The sequence below is a fragment of the Pleurodeles waltl genome, chromosome 4_2 (assembly GCF_031143425.1).
Source record: "Pleurodeles waltl isolate 20211129_DDA chromosome 4_2, aPleWal1.hap1.20221129, whole genome shotgun sequence".
NCBI classification, from domain to species: domain Eukaryota; kingdom Metazoa; phylum Chordata; class Amphibia; order Caudata; family Salamandridae; genus Pleurodeles; species Pleurodeles waltl.
Genome location: NC_090443.1, coordinates 512,556,915 through 512,581,679, shown reverse-complemented (window position 1 = coordinate 512,581,679; position 24,765 = coordinate 512,556,915). Strand labels below are relative to the sequence as shown.

General features: G+C 43.0%; 1 protein-coding gene across 1 annotated transcript in view; it reads left to right on the top strand.

The window, feature by feature from the left end:
- The window catches only part of HMCN1 (hemicentin 1), a 1,093,576-nt gene that overhangs the window by 947,282 nt on the left and 121,529 nt on the right, over positions 1-24,765 (top strand). The window contains exons 85-89 of the mRNA XM_069232006.1: positions 10,493-10,683; positions 13,803-13,884; positions 18,431-18,700; positions 21,587-21,757; positions 22,449-22,619. Of these exons, the coding sequence (XP_069088107.1) occupies positions 10,493-10,683; positions 13,803-13,884; positions 18,431-18,700; positions 21,587-21,757; positions 22,449-22,619 (885 nt within the window). The remainder of the gene's footprint in view (positions 1-10,492; positions 10,684-13,802; positions 13,885-18,430; positions 18,701-21,586; positions 21,758-22,448; positions 22,620-24,765) is intronic.

The window sequence follows — 24,765 nt, the reverse complement described above, 5'->3', positions numbered from 1 at the left end:
GGGTGAAGCATAGTATGGTGTGGATTTCTATAGGTACACTGGGCCTGTTTCTCTGTATGCTTGTTCATGGGGCACAGGAGCTTAAATTTAATCCTAGCATCAACAAGAAGCCAGTGGATTGCTTTAAGGGCAGATTTGAACAGGTTGAGGAACATTCTAGCTGCCTGTGCTGATGCCTTTGGGCTCTGTCAATCAGTTTTTTTAGGAGAATGTAGTACTCGTTGATACACAAATCAACACTAGCCTGGGTGAAGGCTCTTGTCAGCCCTACTCATTGCTTCATGTAGATGAGTGGGTGACTTTTCTGGGGGAGTGAGAAGACCAAGGTTAAACCCTTAACCACCATATTGACCAGGACAATGAAAGTGTCAGCATAAAAAAATATCCTCAGGTTCATATCTAGATGTGGAGGGTGTGGTTCCAAGATCCGAGAGCCAACCAAATTGTGATGAAGTGTGTAGAGTAAGAAAGGTGATTAGGATTTTGGTCTTAGAGTCAATCATGTACAGGAGGTATTACCTTCATCCAGTTAAACCCATGGTCCTGACATGAAGTGTTGTTGTTTGCTGGACTCTCAGGTCTGTTATCAAATCAAAATTGGATGTGTGTTTCGTCAGCTGACCTAGGGGGCATACATACATGTGGCTAATGAAATCCACCCACTGCCCTCATTGGAGTAATTAACAATAGAAAGGCATAACAACTTACATAACCCGAGCCAAAACACCGTAATTTATCTGAGTAATTCAATGACTAAAAAAAAGCCACATTTAAAGATAATTTTTTAAACAGTTGTGGTACTCTTATGACCTGAGAGCTAGAGGTAACCTATTTTAGGCCTTGAAGGTTTGTACTGAGAAGGCACAGTCACCTTGGCATAACTTTCTTAAATTGTTAGACCAACTCAAGAAAATGACTTTCATAACTGAAATGGGACTTATCTCTAGGGACTCTATCAGGGCCCCAGAAAAGGCCAGAAGGTAAGAAATAGCTTCATTCTCACAATCAGATTGAAGAACTGCACACTGAGTAGGTTTAGAATGGGATCTGATCTTCAGTCTAAGCTCCTTACAAAAAACGTTTTTTTTTTTTAGTGTGACTACCTCTTAGCAAGAGTGGGACTCTGAGAGCATTTATGTAGGCACATTTTAGCACCAACTGAGGCAGTTTTGTTTTACACTACTTTAAACTTTTTGAGATAACTGTCTGACCATCAGATGAAAGCGAGCACGTGAGTGAGTGACTTGTAAATGCAGATTTTTGCCCAAAGGTATCAAATGAAACATTTAAAATAGCAAACAGGTACATAAAAATTTCAAAAAAATAGATGTACCTCAAAAGGTTTTCAGAAGGATCCATGGTCAAGTGTCTGTCAGAGGGCAAATCACAGACAATTCCAAAGTTTTGCAGTAGGAAATCTCTTCTAGATTCACATGCTGTGCACAATCGCACCATCTAGCAGTTGGGTCTGGAAGCGTTCCTAATGTTTTCGAAGAGTCTGTGGTTGGATTCAGCATGGCCGGAGCACCTATAACATCAACAGTAATGACACAATTTCCATGTACATGCCCACCATTTTAGATTCTTCTTTTTCACTTTTGGATACAGAGGTGCATTGGAAACCTCCCAACCTTTTTTGGAGAGAAGTCATCGAAGAGTCTTTGAGCAATCCCCATAAGCTGTCAAAGGAATAGACAATGACGCTCGGCCCTGGGGAGAGTTTTTTTTTTTTGTCCAGAGAATCTTTATTGGTCGAAGTAGGATCCCTTGGGTTCACCTTAAATGACAAACGTACAGTCTGTATTTTCCGTTTGCCTCAAGACCATAAGTCAAAGGACTGTGTCCTGCGCTCATTTTTTGAACCAAAAACACTAGTTCACAAGGAAAAAACAGTTTGGGCACACTTGGCAAGCACAGACATGATGGGAGTGTCTGAAAAGGAAAAGCAAAGAAGGGATGTTCCATTGATAGAGTTTATGGGTTTCCCTGACAACAAAGAGGTAGAGCAGCAGGAGGCCCAGGGGCAACACCAAGACACAGAGCAAGAGTTTTTGAAAGTCGGAAAGACTCATCGTAAAGAGCCTAAGCCCACAGTGCCATATGCCATAAAAGCAAGCTGATCCATCAAAAGACAAGCCGGTCAAGCATACGCCCAAGAAGCTTGCAGCATCAAGAAAAAGAAAGCGGCTGCGGAGGTCAAGATAGAGAATCTTTTGGGGAAAAAGAGGGCCTTTGAGGAATTCATGATTTCCTTTAAAGAACCTCGACTGACAGGCCTCAGGAGAAAACTGCATAGAAGCAGAAGGAAATTACAGAAGAGGGTTAGGACATAGAAGTAGGGGAAGGTATCTTCAATGTTGACCCAGAGGATGTAGAAATAGAAAAGCCATAGAAAGAAATGCTGTGAGAAGACGTCAGGACTGACTCACCTTTGGAGAAGGTAGAAGCTTATGAAGCTGATGATATCTTCATATACCAACTGGTATTGAAGCCGGCAACTGAGACCTTTGGAGTCTGGGAACCCAAATCAGTCCTTGCAAATCTTGGCAGACCAGCCCCCACAGGGTTCATAGCGAGCAAGCCTGACGGCTACAAAGGGACTTGGGAGCGGGAGTTCACTTTTCAAGGCAAAAGAGGTAAAGAAAGACAAATGTTTGCTTCACAGAGCTAAAAACCACCATGATCCACCCAGTTTCAGGGCCATGCACAGTGGCAATAGCAACAACATCGGAAGCTCCTTTTTAAAATCAGGGGTCAAGGGCCAGAAACCCTAGAGGATCAAAGTGACTCGAGCTTCCGTCCCCCAGCCACAACACACCTGCACAGGGGAGAATAAAGGACTTCCTAAGTAACTAGGAAGCCATTTCAACAGACAAGTAAGTTATAAATATCGTTCATTTCTGCTACTATATAGACTTCTTACAGAAACCACCAGAACAAAGAAGGCAGTAAAAAGGTTCCAAGGGAGGACAGTAACAAATGTGTGTGCTCAATATACTTTCTTGTGCCAAATCAAGATCTAAACATGCACCCTATCTAAGACCTGCAGTTCATGAACAGGTACATAAAGTCACAAGGATTTCAAATGACTACATTGCAAGACGTAATCTATTTGCTAAATGAAGGGGACTACTTAGCAACTATAGATCTCAGGGATGCCTATTTTCATTTAGCCATTCATGTAGCACACAAGAAGTACCACACATTTGTATTGGAAGGGGAACACTAGCAATTCAAGGTCCTGACCTTCGGAATAAAGTCTGTGCAATGGGTCTTCACCAAGACACTGGCAGTGGTAGCCTTACACATCTGATGGCAGGGCATACATAACAACCCAAACCTAGATGATTAACTGGTCAAGGCAGACACCTTCCAACTCTGCCATGAGAGTGTGATGAGGGTAGTGTCCATTCTGCACACACTGGAGTGTACAGTGAACTGAGAATAGTCATCCACAAACCAGGAAGACATTACTGGGAGCAAGCAGGCATCCACACGCAACTGGCAAGGACTTACACTACGACATGGAGGATTCATGCCATACTCACTCAAATTCCCCTCTACCAGATTTTACGAGATCTCACAAGCTCTGACAGTAAGGAAGGTGATGGCACTGCTAGGAATGATGGCTTCCTGCAGCCACCTCATTTCCTATACCTGGCTTCACATGGAACCAGTACTGCAATGGTTACACAGTCAGTGGGATTAAGGGTCAGGCATCTGGGAGGATCTAGTGGCTGTATCAGACAAGATAAACAATAAATTGAGTTAGTAAAATGCAGTGACATGCTCAAGGGGAGACCTTTCAAGGGTCTCCTACCACAGGCCATTGTTACCATAGATGCCTCATTGGTGGTTTGGGGAGCTCACATGGCTAGACTAAGAGTAAGGGGGTTATGGTCAGAGCTGGCTCCACTAAACACATCAATGCCCTAGAATTAAATACCATATTCCTAGCTCTGAAAGCCTTCCAAAGTCAAATAAAGGGAAAAACCTATACAAATCCTAATGGGCAGTACCATAGGAATGTTCTACATCAACAAGCAAGGAAGGACACTATCTCACCCACTTTCACAGTTAGCTCAGAACATTTGGAAAAGGGTGATAGCAGAACAGATAATCACTCTTCCTAGAGAGTCAAGTCCCAGAAGTAGAAAACATTCAGACGATCTAAGCCGACTAACGAACTTCACACACAAATGGGAGGTAAAACAGCCCAAAGTAGACAACATTTTCAGTCTATGGGGTACACCAGACCTAAATCTCTTTTCAACAAAAGAAAACAAAAAATATCAATACTTGTCATCCAGGTACTACCTTCCGAAATCATTGAGGAATGCACTGTTGTTAAGTTGATGCAGGATTTTATGATATGCTTTTCCACCAGTTCCACTGATTCTGGCAGTTCTAGAGAAATCCAAGCTCTCAAACATGACAATAATTCTTATAGAGCCACGTTGGCCATGGTTCTCACACCTCAGACAACTGTCGAAAAAACAACACATGGGGATTCCAGTACACAAACATACCCTGAGCATGCAGCAGGAATGAGTATTCCATCCACACGTAGGAGAGATGCATTTGACAGCATGATTCCTGAATTAGCCAAATTTGAGCACCTGCATCTACCAAAAGACAATCTACATATCAGGAAGACATGTAGACTGACTACTAGGAGATGCAATGCCTCTGGAATATAGGATCCATCAAGACACTGTAACCTAGTCTTGGCAGGGTTGATGAAGTCACCCTTTGAGCCAATGCATAAAACCACACTGAAACACCTTACACTAAAAACAATATTCCTGGTTGCTATTACATCTCTAAGGAGAGTGAGTGAGAGTCAGGCCCTAACAGTGCAGGAATCCTTCATAGTCATACACAATGATAAGGTAATTATGAGGACACTCCCAAAGCTCTTACCTAAGGTTATTTCTCCTTTTCACATAAATCAGACTATCACTATATCAGTGTCCTTCCAGAGACCAATAAACACTGCAGAAAGGACACTACACACCTTAAATTTCAGGAGGGCATACATGTACTATATGCAAGAATGGCACACAGCAGTTTTGTGAGCCGTTCATTCAGTAATACATACAGCTGTCTCTAAAAATACTATTGCTAAATGGATTGTACAGAGGATCCAACTATGCTATTCCCTGGTGAACAAATCTTTGCTGAACAATACAAAGGCACACTCCACTAGGAAAAAGGGGGCTACAATGGCCTTTATGGCTAATGTCTCTATTCAGGAGATAAGCAAGGCCACTACTTGGTCTTCACAGCATACGTTTACTAAAGAATACTGTGTAGAATTACACTCCTGCAAAAAAGTGGAGGTGGGTCAGGTAGTGCTAAAGAATATTTTTGCTTCCACTCCGTCTCCTGCTAACCACCACAAAACAAGCAATACCGCTACATAATCTGTGCAAAGCATGTGACTTTAGATGATATTTCATGCTGCAAAAGAAACCAGTTACCATTGTTAAGTTCCAGATTAATACTTTTTTCAGGGTGGGGTTGAGCAAGAGCTTGATTTTTGTTGGCATTGGACAATTTACTGTTATGGTTTACAGTTACATGATTTAACAGTTTGTGAGACACGTGATGAAGATTTTGTGGGAAAAAAAGAATATATAAGAAATGCATTTGTGAGCTGGGATGACAAGGGACTCCAAAGAAGCACACCAACAGAACAAGATTTAGATTTGGAGGTTGTGTTCTTCATACTCTCTGTCTTTGAACCATTCAGAACCCCTTCATAAGAAGCATGTCAGTCAAACAAGAACAAAACTTTCTTTTGTTTCCAGGATATATAAGGTATTCCAAATTAATAAGAAGAAATATTTAAAACAGACATATAAATAGACTAGTTACCCAAGAAAGAAGCTTCATATTTCATTATCTCCACCACAACTCACCTGTTATTTGTTAAAATTGTATTTAGTGATATTGAAACATGAACCAAGGGCAGTATCTTGGTGAGTATTCTTGGATACCTCTCTACTTCATTGTTGGGATACACATGTGTATAAATGATTAGGAAAACTTTATATCTTCAGATTTAGCTACAGTAAACATTGTTGTGTCAAGGCACCTAGAAATGAAGCTTGTATGGTTGATTGCAGAACTGGTTTGATCCTGCTTCAGGTTGCCAAACTTGCACATACTGATTCTTCCTTGTGGTGGCTGTGTGTGCAGACACCAAGGATTTCTAGTAAGCCTCCCACACCTGAAAGAAGAAGCAGAAATAGTTTCCACTTCTCAACTGGGTATTTACGATGAATGACTTAAGGACTCATCTTAACATGCAATTCAGAGCCCAATACCATAGTGCCTCCAAGTAAAACAAAAATTATAGGATAGAAACCTACACCATATCATTAAAACTCATACCAACTGTGATTCCATTGAAAATGAAGACATTTTAAAAAGTCATAAATGCAGCACGCAGAGCTTGTGTATATGTTCACTGCAGTTCATAATAATGTAAATGCAGAATCCACATTAGCCAGGTTGTAGAAATTCCTCCAAAATAAATGTGAAAAACTAAAAAAGTCAAAAAAGGACATTTAGGCCCTCATTATGAACATGGCGGTCCTGACCACCATGCCGGCGGTGGCGGAAATTACCGCCACCGGCATGGCGGTCTGGACCACCATATTATGAACAGAGGGGGGACTGCCACAGGCAGCCCTCCGCCACTGCCAGGCTCCTGCCGGCAGGGAGCCTGACGATGGCGGAGTTCTCTATCTGACAGGGCAGCGCTGCAAGCAGCGCTGCCCTCTGGATACACAACCCGTGTTCCACCAGCCATTCCCTGGCGGTTTTACCCACCAGGGAAAGGCTGGCAGAAGGGGTATTCCAGGGTCCCCCATCAACAGCCCCGTCGCGCAGGTCACTGCCCGATTTACAGTCAGTGATATGTGCGACAGAAGCTGCTGCACCCGCCGCAATGCAGCATTGACGACGGCTCCATGTTTCCACCTCTCGGCCCAGCGGAATGTTGATAATACGGCTGGTGGAGTCGTCAACGGGCTGGTCGGTCTGTGTTCAGACCACCAGCATGAACACGGTGGGGATTCCCGCCATGTTCATAATGAGGCCCATAGTAAGTCCTCATTATGACATCAGCAGTTTCCTCAGGAAACCGCCGATGCCAAGGGCGCCAGAAAACCACCTGTGCTGGCAGTCTTCCGCCTGCCAAAATATGGCTACTGCAGGATTTCAGCCACTATAAGGGCGGAAATCCGGCAGTATCCCTGCTGGCAGTTGAGGTACCTGGGCGGTGCTACCACCTGCACCGCCCTGCCAGTAGGACGCTGCCAGCCGTATTTTGACCAAAAAGACAGCCTGGCAGTGTCCTGCTGGCAGGGTGCTGCTGACGGTAGCAGCTCCCCTTCCCACTCCCTGCCCGACGACCACCTCGCCGGACAAGGTAAGTCAGGCGTCCGTCAGAGGAGGGGGGTGGAGGTTGTTGTGTGTGAGTGTGTGGTGTCTGAGTGTGTGAATGCATGTGTGTGTGTGCGTGTGTGTGTGTATGCGTCTGTGAGTGTTGTAGTGTATGCATGGTTATATGTATGTGAGTGAAAGCGTGTATGTATGTTACGGTGAGTGCTTGTCTGCATGCCAGTGTGTATGCGTGTGAGCATGTGTGAGTGAATGCATGTATGGATCAGTGTGAGTGAATGCATATATGGATGAGTGTGAGTGAATGCGTATGTGGATGATTGTGAGTGAATGCATGCATGTATAGATGAGGTGGTGCATGGGTGCATGCGTTGTGCGTGTGGTTGGGTGTGTGTGCATGATTGCGAGTGGGGGGGCAGTGTGATTCCAGGGGGGTGGAGGTATTAGGAGATTGCAGGGGGGGGGCTATGTGATTGCCAGGCGGGATAGAGGAGCCTTCTACTGGTTACAGGGAGAGAATTCCCTGTCACCGGTAGCCCTACCGCCATGGTGTTCGTGTCGGTGGTACCGCTGCGAAAACAATGGCGGTAGGCCAGCTCATACCATACCATGGCGGAATGAGTGGTGATGTGGTGGGTTGGCGGCGGCCAACCAACCACACTCATAATGTGGCGGTATACACCGCCAGCCTGTTGGCGGTGATACCGCCACATTAAACCTGGCGGTCAAAAGACCTACAGGGTTAAAATGAGGGCCTTAGTTTTGCAAGTTGCTCCACCTCTAGGAAATGCCATTAAAATCTTTTACTCATGATCCTACCCTCTGAATATTTTTTTCATTGCCAAAATCCTGGAGGTCTTTTTTACACCTTATTGCCATGTGTTACTGCTGTTTCATCTTAACCTGAATCCAACAGTGCATTACACCTCAGTTGTAGCAAATAGATCAGGGTTTTCCATTGACTAACCTATATAAAGTTGCAAACTCAAAGAATCTGAACTCAACATTGAAGACAAAAACAAAATGCATGAACAACAAGACTAGTAAATAATAAAACAAGGCTTCTCCTACATGCCTGGTACATCTTACAGATATATATATTATTTCTTAAGTTAACAAAATGGACTTAATGCATGAAGCATTTTTTTTAAATCTGCTATTATACTCTTCACAGCATTTTAAAGTCTACAGTCGTTTTCTAGTCCTCTAACTAACAAAATTCTATTTAATGACAGTTCTCTTGATTTTCTTTAGTTCCCGCCCAAGTCCATACTCTTATTTCCCACCAGTTCTTCCTCCATTTATCTCCTCAATGACCCTAAACATTGATGGTTGGCCATGGGTGATGGACTTATTCCATCTCTGAGATGAGTATGTTAATAGTGTTTGGGTCCATTTTGACTATAGTAACTTTAGAAGTGCAGTTTGTGAGTAGCAATGACCTTACTCTTTTCTGGGTTACTAAATCCCTCCCTCATCCACCCTTAACCCCCTCCTTACTCCTCTCCAACCCCCTCCCATTTAGTACTAAGTATGCCCCTTTTTCTAGGTACTCCTACTGGTCCGTTCCAACATTTACTACTAAGTAGTGAATTTACCTGTGTGAGGATCTCCCTATATAATACATTGGAGACATTGAGGCACAGATTTGTAGGTGTAGGTTTGTGAATAGGATTATGTAGTACTTTAATAGTACTGCTACAGTACTGCAAAATGCAATTTGTGAACAGGCCTCAGTGTTTTTGTCCTACAGCATAAGCCTTTCTGGGCCAGGGTAGAGATTATGGGGGTCATTCCTACATTGGCGGGTGGCGGTCGCCGCCCGCCAAGCCGGAACCGCCGAATGACCGCACCGCGGTCAAAAGACCGCGGCGGCCATTCTGGCTTTCCCGCTGGGCCGGCGGGCGACCGCCAGAAGGCCGCCCGCCGGCCCAGCGGGAAACCCCCTTCTACGAGGATGCCGGCTCCGAATGGAGCCGGCGGAGTCGAAAGGGTGCGACGGGTGCAGTGGCACCCGTCGCGATTTTCAGTGTCTGCTTTGCAGACACTGAAAATCTTAGTGGGGCCCTGTTAGGGGGCCCACGACACCCGTTACCGCCATCCTGTTGGAACAGGATGGCGGTAAGGGGGTCGGAATCCCCATGGCGGCGCTGCAAGCAGCGCCGCCATGGAGGATTCCCTGGGCCAGGGGTAAACCGCCGGGAAACCGCCAGTTGCCCTTTTCTGACCGCGGCTTTACCGCCGCGGTCAGAATTGCCAAGGAAGCACCGCCAGCCTGTTGGCGGTGCTTCCGTCATTTTAGCCCTGGCGGTCGCCGACCGCCAGGGTTAGAATGACCCCCTATGTCTAATAAGTTATTGGTCTAGAAGTATTTATGCCTATTAGATGCATAATGTGCTGAGGGTGTCTCGGAAACCTAACATATAAAGATGAAATTGGCCAATTAAATGAAAAGATGCCAGGCCCTGGCAGCTAATGATTTTTGTGGCAACAAAAACTAATACAAGGATAACATAGACATAAACACCTAAGAGACCATATTGAAAGCAAGTCTATATTAGTTACAATTTTAGAAATGCGTGCATTCAATCTGTTGTACCACAAGGTACCTGACCAACAGATGGAATTATTTCCTTTAGAAAGCATTTCATTTGAAGATTTTAGACTAGAAAATATTTAATCTGAATCTGAGATTTATGTTCTAAGTTTGATCTTTACTATAACTTAAATTACCATGACTTGTCTAGGACTGTGACTAGAACAGTAAATTTATCCAGTAAAAGAAAGGGCAACACGTGGTCAATGTTAAAGTTATGTCAAGGATGAGGTTGTAAAACAGAGCAGTTAAATATTTATTTGCCACAATTTTATCAAACTATGTTCAAGTAACATATAGAGACGATCAGCCCTTTTGAATATATTTCAAACCAATAGTTCCAAACTATTTGTTACATTGATTTGGCTATTCTGGGTGTTGGGACTGATATTCCTGAACATTATAGTCTTTTTCATCTTTGTTGTGGTAAGTTGCAACTATTTGTTTTTTTTAATTCACATTGCTCAATTATTGATTTTCCAGAGCCACCTGTGTTCAGTGGTGATCCTCACTCCAATCGAATTGAGCCCTTAGGAGGAAATGCTATTTTGAACTGTGATGTTAGAGGTGATCCACCTCCTACAATCCAATGGAGCAAGAGGGGAGTTGGTGTTCAGATCAGCAATAGGATTCGACAACTGAACAATGGATCCCTGGCGATCTACGGCACTGTTGTAAGTGAACTGTGTAGACTATTACATCGGAAGATGGACAATGATGTTTGTTGAAGAGTACCTTTTGAATGAAAGGTTAGACACTAATGGGATGAAGGGATATGGTTTGTGTTATGGAGGGGTATATGTGTGTTTGTGAGAGAAATTCTCAAGGACATCCTTACTCGCCATGCCCCATCTTACCCTTTTACTGTATTTGGTGGTCTATGAGTATGTGGCATTCTGTTGATTATTCAAGCAACCCAAGCGACGAAAAGAGAGCACTGTTTTTTGAGTGCTCCTTCTCCACTGGCTCAGAGCTTGACTACTCCCTACCATCTGTCTTTCTGGTCCCCAAAATGTGTACTCCCCACCTCCCTCAGTCCGCATGCTCTTTTCCTCCTTTCTTCATTTCTTTTGTCCATTACTCCCATTTCATTTTCTCCAAAGGCTTTGAGTTGTTTTGTGCAAAAGTGAAAAGTCCAAAAGTTACCGTTCATTCCTGTGTGTTAGTTGTTTATCCTTCCTTTTTGACTTGTTTTCCCTATTTCTTTTTTTTTCAAAATGTCTATGCTCTTTTTCCTGTCCAACTGACACAGCATTTACCTTGTCTTTCTATTCTTCTGATTTGTGGTTATTTGTTTCTGATGAATATATCTCCAGGTTGTTTCTTCATATTGGGACAACTCCTTCCTAGCTTCTCATAGGTCCAGAAAACGTTTCCTTAGGCCATATTTCTCTACAAAGGGCCTCATGCTTTAAGCCTTACAAACGGTACTAAAGAAGGTGTCCCTGTTGGACCCTCACAGACTGTATGTGGGGGCTGCAGGAATACCATGTGCCACTATCTGGCACCTTCATGCACCCAAAGGCCATAATGGAAGCTGGAAGCCAGGTTATTATTGGCTAGGACCTGCAGACTCCCACTCCTTATATGAGGTAGCCTCCCAGGGAAGTCTCTTAAGAGATCTTACCAAAATAAAGTGCCAGAGGAGGAAGTAGTAATTTTCTTCCTCAAGAAAACATTTCCATTCAAGGAACCTTTAAGAGCCCTAATGCCGCTCCTTGATGTCAAATTCTTCTTCATTGTCTGGTGACCCTCTGGAAGCTAAAAACATGAGGTCCGAATTTCTGGGTACTTGGAACACTTAAAAAATATTGGGGCTATGACTCACACCCTGGTCCTTGCCCCTAAATGGCATTGTACCTAATGTATTGGAAGCTCTGTGGTTATCATAGGACTGTGTAGTCCCACCAAAGACAGCCATGCCTGCCCTTTCCAGGACAATAGCAACTATATCACTCCTTTTGGGGCAGCATGGATGTAGGAGTATCATCCCTTATAGCAGCAACCAGTCCAGTCCCCACCAGGCTCCACAGAATTTGCCACTTCCAAGCCTCTCTGATTCACTCGCCCCAAACACCCACCCCAACATCACTTTCTGGTGGGAGGGAGGGTTTCTAATTTTACCAAACATTGGGAGAAAATCATTACAGACCACTGGATCATCTAACTGATTTACTGGGGCTAGCTTTTCCTTTCATATTCTGCCCTCAAGACCACACCACCTTCCTTTAATGTGTGCGGGCTAACTTTTGCCTCAATCAAAGAGATGGAAGTCCTGGCCCTGATAAATATAGGGGCCATAGAGCTGGTGTCTCTATGAGAGTGAGTCAAGAGATTATACTCTCCTTATTTATTGGTCCCCGAGAATGACAGAGGCCTGAGACTGATTCCGGATCTCCACCTTCCAAACGTGTTCATCTGACTGAACAAAATGAAATGCTGCCCCTGAGCCACGTCCTGCTAGCTTTGAACTTGGGTGATTGGTTGTCATCCCTGGACCTCCCGCAGGTATACTTTCATCCACAGATTCTATCTGCTCACAGATGATACTTAAGGATCATTGTGGGATGCAAGCACTATCAGTTTGCAGTCCCCCAGTTCAGCCTGTCAGCCCACACATCTTTACAGATGTGCTGCTAGTGGTAGTAGTATCACTGTTTTGGTTAGGAGTCCATGTAATCCTATACTTCGATGAATGACTGGCAAAGGCAGAGACTCTAGCTCCGGTCTAAAAAATGAAAGCCTTTCCTCCTCCTCAGAGGATTGTGGGTATTCACACAATGATTCAGATGTGTTCTGTTGGTTCATTATATAGAGAGTCGAAAAGAGCCCATCATTGCTGTCTGAGGAGGAAGTCACTGCAATACCAAGGAAGTCACTTGGGTCAGAGCACCTTCCTCAAGGGGCATTAGGATCCTCACTGTTGGTTTGACCCCTACAATTTCATCAAAGGCTGCCCATTCAGCATTCCACAATCTGGGGCTACTGTAGTTACAGATTACTTCTCATCTGGCTGGGGTGCTCATTTATACAACAAATGTGCTCAAGCTGAGAGCTGTCCGTATGCCTCCCATCTCAGAGAGCAACACCATTCTGATTCAATCATCAAACACAGTACTGTCTACTGTATAAAGAAACAGTGCAGTGTGGGTTTATGGACATATGTTGGGCAGTAGTTCATCTGTAGACATAGTCACAGTAAAGTGGTGTTTTCCAGTAGTGGTCAGTCTCACAGATTACTACAGTGGCAGAGCACTTGCCCTCAGTCATCTCTCACTGGAGGACCACGAGTGAGAGTTACACCCCATAGTGACTTAGGAAATCTTCAGCACATTAGGGTTTCCCTCTGTGGATCTCTTCACCATGGCCTGGGAGGAGAAGAGTCCTCAATCTAGTGCAACACATTTCCCACCAGATGTCTCCCTGGGGTATGTCTTCAGGTTCAGCTGGTATCATGACATACTTTACATGTTTCTGCCAGTCCTGCTTTGATCCAAAGTATTGTGGAAAGTGCAAGGGGACCGTAGGCATCTGATTCTGATCCACCAGACTGGCAAGGAGGATCTGGGATGCCGATCTGTTGGCACTCAGTATTCAACCAACTCTTCCCTCCCGTTTAGAGCATATGTACCATATATACCATATATAACAACCGACGTACATATATAACAATTATTTCACACCAACCATCTTCCATATATTGCATAAGAATATAGTGAGCCATATTCTTAGGATATTGACTGTTTTAGTGCACAGTGTTTTAAAGTATTGTCTTTTTTCCCAAATTTTCTAGAATGAAGATGCCGGTGATTACAAATGCATTGCAACCAATGATGCAGGAGTGGTGGAACGCAGTGTAACACTCACACTTCACAGTAAGATCTAAAACCAGCAACACAAACACAAAAAACACAAAAATGTCTTTATATGTTTCAACCCACAGGTGGCTGACCATCCCAAGTTGTTTTCTCTTTTCCGTTTTGCATTTCTGATAACCCTTGATTTGTCACCTGTAAAAGGGTGCTAAGAAATTGCAACTCTGAAGCTCAAGGTGAAATGTCATACACTGTCTAAACCGTACCAGGAGGATGGCAGCAGAAAGGACATTTTTAACTTTTAGTATGTTAGTATGTGTCACTAGCAGATGTATTCTGGTGTTATCTAGAATGAAGGAATTGGGAAGGAATTGGGAGGCAATCCATTAAAGTTCGAGATGATTGTGCTGTCCAGTGACTAGTGGATGACTGCTGACAAAGGAGCCCTTACTTTATGAGCAGCATATCGCTGACTAAGTGTCTGATTTAGAGTTTGGCGGAGGGCTTACTGTGTCACACAATGACGGATATCCCGTTAACCAAAATATAAATCCCATTATATCCTATGGGATTTATACTTCAACGGACGGGATATCCGTCACCGCTGTGACAAAGTAACCCCTCCGCCAAACTCTAAATCATGCCCTACCTTTCTTCAGAGCTGTGGTGAACATGATGAAAGATTTGTCAATTTTTTTTGATAAAGCCAGGATTGTCCTATTGTGGGGTGGGAGAAACGCCTTAGGGTTCAGATCAGATGACTTCATCAGTACTGATTTTCCTTACCCTAAGCAATTCCAGCTTACAAAGCATCCATCATATGTATGCCTTAAAGGCATCCCATACCGTTACAGGGGAGGCAGTCCCAATGTTACTATCAAATTATTCTCAGCTTTGGTCTTACAGCTTTTGTACTGTTAAAGGATCAGCCAAGAGTATCCAGTTTACTGTCCCCTTAACCTCGACCTTCACCTCTAGAAGCTGTAATGTTAAAGGGACAGCAGAACAATCGGAACAATGAGCCAAGATATGTCTGACAGATCTATTCTAAATAAGCTACAATATTCTTTACTATAAAAAGTCTATTTCTTTTTCAAACTGGATACTTTCTGCCATGTATCAAACATGCCAAAATCCTCCATTGGGCATCTTAACTCCATCCCTACCTTAGTAGTATATGTCCACCGCCTGTTAGATGAATTATCAAAACCAGTGTCTAAGAGAGAGTTAAAATCCTCGCCAATTACCACAGGGGCCGGAAATTCTAATAATTTCAGGCCAAGAGTGTAAATATTGTCCTTCAGTATTTAAGCATCCTGATGAACCATCTACCTGTTGAGTCTGCTCTATACTCTAAAATATCTATTCCAGCATATTTCCTAATTATAAGAGACACTCCTTTAGAGCTGATTGATTGATCAGTTGTAGCTATTTGGTGGACATAACTCTGTTTCTCAAACAAATTCTTACTCTCCGACGAAGTCAAGTGAGTCTCCTGCCATATAATATATAGATATCAAAATATTCTAGCATTTCTTAAAATGCTGATAATAAGAATATATTTGGCTTTTTTCCCTATTACGCTTCCCACCCAGTGCCTCCCTCCAAACCACCCGACCCCTGGTAATCCCCCAAACCTAGTGGCATACTCCTATATACCTTTTTGAATCCTTGCCTGTTGGAGAAATTTTGCACCTAGTGATCTAGTGTGAAAAACGTATGAAAGGAGTCTTATAGTTTAGCTAAGGTTACTTAGGCGTGGGAGAGAAAACTTCTGCAACTCTGAACTTAAAGGCCTGAGCTAATCCATTTGCCTGGATTTTCCTGTTTTCCACTCCTTTCACAACTATATACTCCTTGACCGCACTCCTACTAGTAGCAACATGGTCTTTAGAAAGTCTTTCCAAAGCTTTCTACCCCATAGAGCACATGCTCTTCATAAACTCATCTGCTTGTTCCACCCCCCTGAATATTGTGCATCTTATTTCACCAAATCACTTTTAACATGGCCAGGAATCTCAATTGGATTTTGGCACCAAGTTTCTGGATCTCTCCCATTCGTTGTTCCAGTTCCCACTGTTGCTGCTCTGTCGCCCTACATATATCTGATCTAATGATGCATGTGTAATCAGTTGTTGTCAAGGTTTTAGTTTTAAGTGCAAGCCCCGCTTTCTACATTTTAGAAGTGTATCTAACCAGATTTTTTAACAGAATGTTTCTGGGTTTCTTCCGACTCTCATTTTGTTTGAAAAGGTCCCTAGGAACTGTGGATCTCCTTTTCCATGTCCACATCAAGGCAGTACCTAAGGAACCTCGCTCCACGGAGCTGTATCGCCACCTTCACTACCTTCTGGCACATTCATTATTCTTAATACTTAATAATACTAAATTATTTTGACAAGAATGATTTTCCAATCTTTCAAGATTATCCAGGAGGCTTTGGTTTTGCTGTTTAAGTGATATTATCTCTGAAGCGTTAGTTCTGAGTTCACTGTTCATCTTGTCCATTTTTATCTCCAGAGCCATTGCTCTCTGGGTGACATCATCCAGCATTCCTCTCAGTGCTTGGCATGCTGCCTGAATGTCTTTCTGGTTTAACTCTCAAATCTCAGATCTCTTCTGAATCACAATCCAAAAATAAACTAGTGATGCTGGCTATGCCACAGGTTGTGGAAAACATATTTGTCACAGTGTCTTCCAGACCTGTGTCCCCGAGTACCTGTCCCTCACCCATGTGTTCCTTGGCTAGATTGGCTAACTCCCTGAACCTGTTCTGCACTAGGATATCTTGGTTACATGTAGGGGCTCTTTTGGTGTTATCTACCAAGCCTGTAGTACTCACACGTTCCTCTAATTACTGCATGGACATATGTCTATTGATTATTTGGTGAGAAGAACGGTAATATAGTTGTGAGGTCTGCTTCAGGCAGGCCACCCCTAGGAGACATGCTCTTTTGTACCATTTTCCTGCAAAAGTAATTGAGAGATGGTGTAGCTTTTGTTGCAGTATTTACGTTTTTGCCGCCCCTCTCTCTCCCTTCTGGTGTAATGCTGGAAGTGCTGCTATGCCAGCCTGCTGTCTCAGTGGAGGATTAAATCATACCTTAGTACAGGGTTTTAGGTCCAATTGGGGTAGTTTGTCTGTGTGCCCGTGGTAGGTGCCTCTAGTTACTAGGCAAGTGTTGACTTGCATAGGGTACAGTGCTTCCTCCCCCTGCTGAGTTTGCAACAAATATCTATTTTGAGTATGTTACTGCCACCTGCAAGCGGGGAGTCTTTTTTGCTGCTTCTATGCACACAAATGAGTCCAAAGAAATAATCTGTACCTGTTCCCGATGGAAGCCTGCCCTCTTTTTCAGAACTATCTCTCCGTGGTCTAAATCTAGTTTCACTAGTTTCTCAGTAACATAATGGCGAGAATGTGAGGGAGAAGGCATGTGGACCGCTGCGCTCAAGGAAAGCAGCCCGTTAAGCTGATGCCTTGTTTTACCTCAGCCTGGCATGCCTCTCAGTGTGACCTATGTGAGGGAACTCCTCTTCTGGGAGTCTGCGATGGCTGCCAAGCACCAGCAAAGGTACTAGTATTCACCCTGAAACTCTCTCCAGACCACCGTCATTACACGTAAAACATCATTATTCAGTAGTCAAAACATCCGCAGTGGATCCCTTCCTAGTTATTTACTGGTTATGCAACTTTCATTGACACTGGCTGCCATGTTCTCCCTGTTCCGTTATCAACTTAACCAGTGCTGATGAGCAGAATCTCTAGAGGTCACATCAGCATTTTTGGGCATATTTAGGAGCCCCTGGCGCCATTCTAACGCCACATTAGTGTCATTTTTTTTACACTAAAGGGGCTTTAGAAGGCCCAACTGCAATGCCATATTTACAAAGTGGCGCAATGCATGCTTTGCGCCCCTTTGAAACCCTTTGCGCTACATTATGCCTGTGCCAGGCATAATGTATGCAAGGGAGAGTTCCCCTCTAAGAGATTTCTTTGCATCATTGTTTTCAGCACCTTTCGTCTGCTCAGAGCTGGCGTTTAAAGGAGGCTTCTATTGGTTACAGTTGGCCTCTGGTTGCTTTGCAGGATTAGCCCCAACATTTTTTATGGTAATCCTGCAAAGCGCCGGACTATCGTCAAAAAATCCCATATCTTGGTCCCTTCTTTGAAGTCGTATTTCAAATTCCTCTCGGATGCCACCTTGCGTCAGCACAAGCCAAACTACAAGCTAGTCAGGCCCAACACAGTATCTTCCATAACATCAGAAGGACCAGTGCGAGCTCTCCACACCTGTTTTAGGAAGAAGACAGATGTCTCTTTGTGTTAAGACACCGTCTCTGGCCACATATAAACACTGGCTGTGAGGGGAAAATCAGCCTTGTTTACTGCTGCTCACCAGTGAAAGCACACCAAGGTTGCTTCCACTCCTTTTTGTCCTTTTGTCATAAATGTAGACCTGTCAACAACATTCTGATTTTGCATGATTTGACGCTTAAAAAGTATGTTGCAGTTCAATAGTGTAATGTTTCTCAATACCCTACAGTAGAGAATTCTGTTACTCTGGACGTTGATGGTAAAGAGCTTTTGAATATGTCCCTACAGGTCATCCAACCATTACAACAGAACCAGTGGAGACAACAGTTGATGCAGGTGCCACAGTGCTGCTGAACTGTCAGGCTGATGGTGAACCTCCTCCAACCATTGAGTGGTCTCGACAAGGAAGGCCAGTTTTGAGTGATGATCGTGTTACTGTTTTATCCAACAACTCCCTGCGCATTTCTTCAGCACAGAAAGAGGACACATCAGAGTATGAGTGTGTGGCACGCAATTTGATTGGCTCAGTTCTTGTGAAAACTCCACTCACCGTGCAAGGTACAACCATTACCAGCGGATCAAAATAATTCTAGTTTGATAGTAGTAACATGATCAGCAACATCACTGTCTTTTTATGTTCTACACTACCCTCAATCTTTTCAGTGTCCAGCTCCAGCCCATACACTACAGGACAAGGGCCTGATTTAGAGGAGTTCAGAAACAAAACATCTTTCCTCAAAATAGTGGATTCACCATCTATGTGTCTGTCAGCATATCAGCCCTATTTGGAGTTAGGCAGATGGGGATGTCTTGCTGATGATAAATGCTCTAACTCTGCCATTTTCTCTGCTAATGTGTGGAGGAAGCTCCATGCAAAATGAAAGTGGTTAAATCGTTGCACCTAGAGTAAGCTAATCATCACTGTTTGGGGGAGTTACCTGTATGAATGGCCACCATGGTAATCTATCCCAAAAGTTCATGGTAGTACCCCTAATGCCCTGGGATACACCCCACAGGATGCTAGGAAGACTAGATAGTTGGGCTTTGACAACATACTCACACTTTGTAGCACATTTGCAGTGTTAAAATTTGGTGATGGAAATCCCCCATCCAGCATACACATTGGCAGATTTCCACCAACAAATCCCACCAAAAGGCAACTCCTTCCATGGGACATGATTCACCCTTGGTACTGGAAACCTTAGCGACCACACTAGAGGATTCTTTGGGCCAGATGTACGAAGGGTTTTGCGACTCGCAAACGGCGAAAAACGCTGTTTGCGAGGCACAAAAGCCGCTCCGCTATGCATTTCCGACTCGCAAATAGGAAGGGGTGTTCCCTTCCTATTTGCGACTCGCAATGCTATGCAATTTCATTTGCGACCGCGAAAGCAGTCGCAAATGAAATCGCAGTTACCATCCACTTGAAGTGGATGGTAACCCATTCGCAAACGGGAAGGGGTCCCCAGGGGACCCCTTCCCCTTTGTGAATGATCACAAAAACCTGCTCTGAAAAATACCGAAACAAAAGGTTTCGTTTTTTTTTCTAAGTGCAGCTCGTTTTCCTTTAAGGAAAACGGGCTGCAGATAGAAAAAAAAAAAACTGCTTTATTAAAAAGCAGTCACGGGGATGGTGGTCTGCTGTCTCCAGCAGGCCACCATCCCCGTGAGTGCCCATACTCGCAATGGGGTCGCAAACTGCGACCCACCTCATTAATATTAATGAGGTGGGTCTTTGCGACCCCATTGCGAGTTGCAGAACGTGTCTGAGACACCTTTCTGAATAGCAAATTGCGACTTGCAATTTGCGAGTCGCACGGACTCGCAAATTGCAAGTTGCAATTTCCAACCTACCTACATCTGGCCCTTTATGTGATAGACTTTCTCCCAGCACTTTGGTGGAAGTAAAAATGTACTACAGTGGTGGATTAAAAAGACAAACTATGAAGCAGGCCTTGATTCACTTTAATTGTATTAAGAGAATCTGTCCTGTAACACTGAGTAATGCTGCAGATTTTACCATGGCTATACATACTCTTATGCCATTTTGTTAGATTAACCTTGTCCCTGTCTAAATGTTAACATTCACTTCTGAATAGTCTTATTTGTCCTATTTCAGTTCCCTAGAGGGAGAATGTGCTGCCTGTTCAGTTCTGATTCTAGTATGTCACTTCAAGTAGATGCTGTAAATCTGATATGAAGACATAATTCTTAATGGTCTCCTTTTGAGTTGGATTGTAATGGAGAAACGGTTAAGTCTGGAGGAGAATCAAGCATTGAATTTCTTCAGTCTTAGGCGTAGCCTATGTTGCAAATTCCAGCTAACATATTCAGCACTCCCTGTAGAAATCATAGGACTGCGATCTAAATCTAAAACAGGCATTTGTCTCCACAGTCCTCCATGTTAAAATTTCTATTTATAGATTCATTTCAGGCGTGAGCTTTCATATGAAAACTATTGTTTGTAAGAGGAAAGGTCAAGACCAAAAATGTGGGGCATAAAGGACAGGCAGCCATCTACAAGGCATGGTTTTCTTATTTAATATCTACACACATATTTTATCTTAGTCCCTAGCCCCTTTGCTTTCCAATGGCCTGCTTAATTTGTGTGATAATGTGATACCAAATCTTTGCAGACAGTGGTTTTAAGAGTGCTGCATCCAACTACAACTTCCTACCTAGATGACTCAAACTTGTGTGAAGTTAAATTATGGTAATGGGTCTAAGTCTAGATATAATTGATAAAATGCTGATCCACCTCATAACAAGTATTCCCTACCTGCAGTTGTGTGGCTGATCAAGAATCCAAATTATACCCTTGACCTCATGTAAGGGCTGCTGTGCTTCATGGTAAGCTGCCTGGGGGAAAACATCTATAGTGGAAGGATTCACTTACACTTGTCTCAATCATACACCTTGAACAACCACCGAAATTCATCAGCGAAATGGCCTGCAGGCCTAAAATTACTTTAGTGATATGTGCACTATAAATATAGTGCAGTCACTCTTGTGGCTCATGGCTTCTGGTGCTCTGCAAAGTCATCCAGGGTAAAAACAGTGCAGCGTAACCGCCCTTACTTAACTATCCCTAATTAAAGCTTCCTAAGCTTCAGGAGAATATAATATTACACCATTTAATAAGGCCTTTTGAGTATCATGGTTTTAGCACACACTACCTGCTACTAGGCAGAACTGCAATCTTCCGGCAAGTGTCAACCGTGACATTATCCATGTTGTACTGTGGATCAGGAAATGCCACCATGGTAATGTGCGATGCATTATGTCTGATGCATCTTTGTGCTCGTCCAGCCCTTCTGGTTATTGCTGTTGCTCTGGTATTTGAATATGAGCTCTTTATGTGCCATCTAGTCATTTCAAGCTCAGGCCACTACTCAGACTTAGGGATTCTCATTGCATCATCGTTGGTGTAATTGTATGTTCCAGTTCACGGTGGATTTTCAGTGTGGCTTGAATGGCAGCCCTGCAGCGTCACATGTGGCCTTGGAGTCCAGAAGAGGAGCCGTAGGTGCAACAGTCCGCTCCCTGCCAATGGTGGGCGTCACTGCCAGGGTCCTGACACGGAGACCAGCGACTGCCAAAACCATCCATGCCCAGGTATTTTGTCCCATATACTGTATCTTTAGCAGCTTTTAGCAAAACTGGAATGTGGACTAATTTCGAAATGCACAACTATCTCTCTCCTTGATTTTATCATTGTTGCCAGTTACTAGAAGTACTTTTATTTGAAGTATATCATATAGCACTAATGTAGGGCATGAGCTGCTGTGTGGTTTATAAGGAATATTTTTATTTTAGTGGGAGCAATTCGGTCATGATTCACTTTCATTCAACAGAATACTTTAAAGGCCCAGTTAAGAACATATTAAAGTTATAGTCTGATGGAGAGACTAGAACCGAAACCTGTAGCTGGAACACTAATTGACAACAAATTGATTGATTGATTTTTATAAGAAACATAATCACACATTTACAATTTCAGCCACAGAGAGATGAAGTGATGTGAACAGAATTTCTCAATTTTTGGTCAAATGAAAGCCAAACCCACAACTTAAATCTGTTCAAATTGTCACTACCGTGGACATTGTGGACAATTGAAAGACCATTAAAACTACTTTGTAAGGTAGTCTGGAGCTGTTTCAGAAAACTTGACACTGATTCTATCTGAATGTGAAACAAAGAGCTTAGGCCAATTTGGCCTATCAAATGGTTGAGTAAAGCCACGAAGAGACTCATTCCTCCAGTTGTCAAAGTTGTTGAATAATGCATTATATTTTTCTATTTTAAGTTGATGGCAGCTGGTCGGATTGGAGTCCTTGGGAAGAATGTTCACGGACCTGTGGTCAGGGAAACCAAACAAGGACCAGGACATGCAGTAATCCACCAGCACAACATGGTGGGAAGCCATGTGATGGGAATGCCGTGGAAGTTATCATGTGTAATGCTAGGCCGTGTCCAGGTAAGAGTGTGGGTATGAGGAATATAGTTGACATAAACAATCTGCGTTGTACCAGTGATATTCAACTGCAGAAGTATCTTCACCGATATTAATCTACTTTATCTGCAACTCAGTTATGGCTGTTGCAATCTTAGCTATTCGTTAGCATTTGAACTATAGACAGGCTGCAGAGTCATCCAGGGTTTTAGACTGTATCCTAATTCAATTTACCAATGGTGAATAATGCACAACAAACCGTCCTTTATTAAACCAAAAACAATAGATGTCCATTGGCTCCTTTTATAACATATATTACAAAAGCATCAGAATAATGCTTGTATTTACACATTTGTTTTGTGTAATATTGGCTTGTGACATTTTGCCACTTTGCTGCTGAAGAGTATTCATAGTAATAATTGGGTTAACCAATCTCCTCAAGCAGTTATTGGGTTAACCAATCTTCTCTTGTGGGTGATTTAAAGTACAACGCTGCTGATATTTGAAAAATATGTATATTTTCAGATCTGATCTGCAGCAATGGTAAGACTACGCTCTAAGAGTCTGTCCCATTTTGAAGGATGTATGTCCTGATGATTTCAGAGTTGGCTGAAAAAACAGAATTCTCTCTGTGGCAAATAAATCTGGCCTGTATTATTAACAGGTTAGCAATACTGGGTCTCAGATCCTGAGCAGGTATGTAATTCCAGAGCACAGACTCAAGATATGTTGGACCATGTAGCTTTTGAGTATTGAAGATGGTGCAGAGAAGTTTGAACTTCTTTCTATAAATCACCATGCAGGTTTTTCAAGACTAGTGTGATAAGCAAAGTATTCTTTCAGTTGAAACCGAAGGCCTAAAGTCTCTTTACGGCACACGTTTTAGTTTCTTCAGATAAGTATAATTATAATTATAACTATAACTACTGAAGTTCTATAATATGTGGGTAAAACGTGAACCTAACTATAACGTCCCTGTAACCTTTGTTTTTTCAGTACATTTCTATGGTTTATTTAACATAAAGTAATATGTAATTACCCTGCGGCCAACCTCCCGCACACACCCAAACCTTTGGCCGTGTGTGATAGGGGTTTGGTGTGTGAGTGGGTATATTTTTTTCATTGTGCCACGGATCCAAAGATCCATCGCGAAGTTACAAGGGGCCACGCTGAGTGCTGTGGTAGATCCATATTTGAGCCAATTTTTCCCCATGAGGGTTGCCTTAGGGAACCTTCCATCTGTCCATTGGGGTCAGGATACCTGCATCCTGACCCCTTATTTTTTTTGCAGGCTGTTTTTCCTCCCCACAGGATAACCAACAAAGAAAGTGGCGGCCACAACTTTCCTGTCAGGTTGCAGCCAGGTAATCAGGACCTTGCTTTTGGCCACCAATCGGTAGTTATAGTTAGGACCTAGGCCCATATTTATACTTTTTTTGCACCGCATTTGCATCATTTTTTGATGCAAAAATGGCTCAAACTTAGAAAATACAATTATGTTTTGTCAGTTTGCGCCGCTTTTGCATCAAAAAATGACACAAATGCGGAGCAAAAAAAAGTATAAATATGGGCCCTAGTTTACAATTAAAAATTGTTGTTTGTTTTGCTAATAACTTTGGCGCCATTTGATGAATCTTTACAACATTTTCAAAACTAGTTTTTCACTCACTTCAGCTGCTGTGCTACAAGTTTTGGGGTAATCCAATCTGTCAAACAGGGGTCGATAAAAAGGGGGGTTCCAAAGCGTGTTTCCAGCATGCAATTTTCCATAGGAATTTTGAACATGACTACAGCCTGAACTGCAGAATGGAATTACACCAAATTTGGCAGCAAACTAGATCTTGGTCCAGAAAGTGTGCTTTGTGTAATTTTATGTAAATCTGTTCAATATTTTATTTTAGGAGATATTAAAAGAGAAAATAGAATTGTATATCTAGGGACGTGGATTATCCGCAAATCCACACGTCAACAGCAATACTGTGATTGACTTGCTGAGAGGAAAGTTGTGGCCGCCATTTTGTTCATTGGGGCACGGTTCCCAGCGGAGAAAATAAAAAATAAAAAGTGATGGAAGGGGTCAGGGTAGAGGTAACCTGACCCCATGGGACTAATGGAAGGGTCTGTGAGGGATTTGGGTGGATCTGTGGATCCAGACCCCCATTAAAAAAAA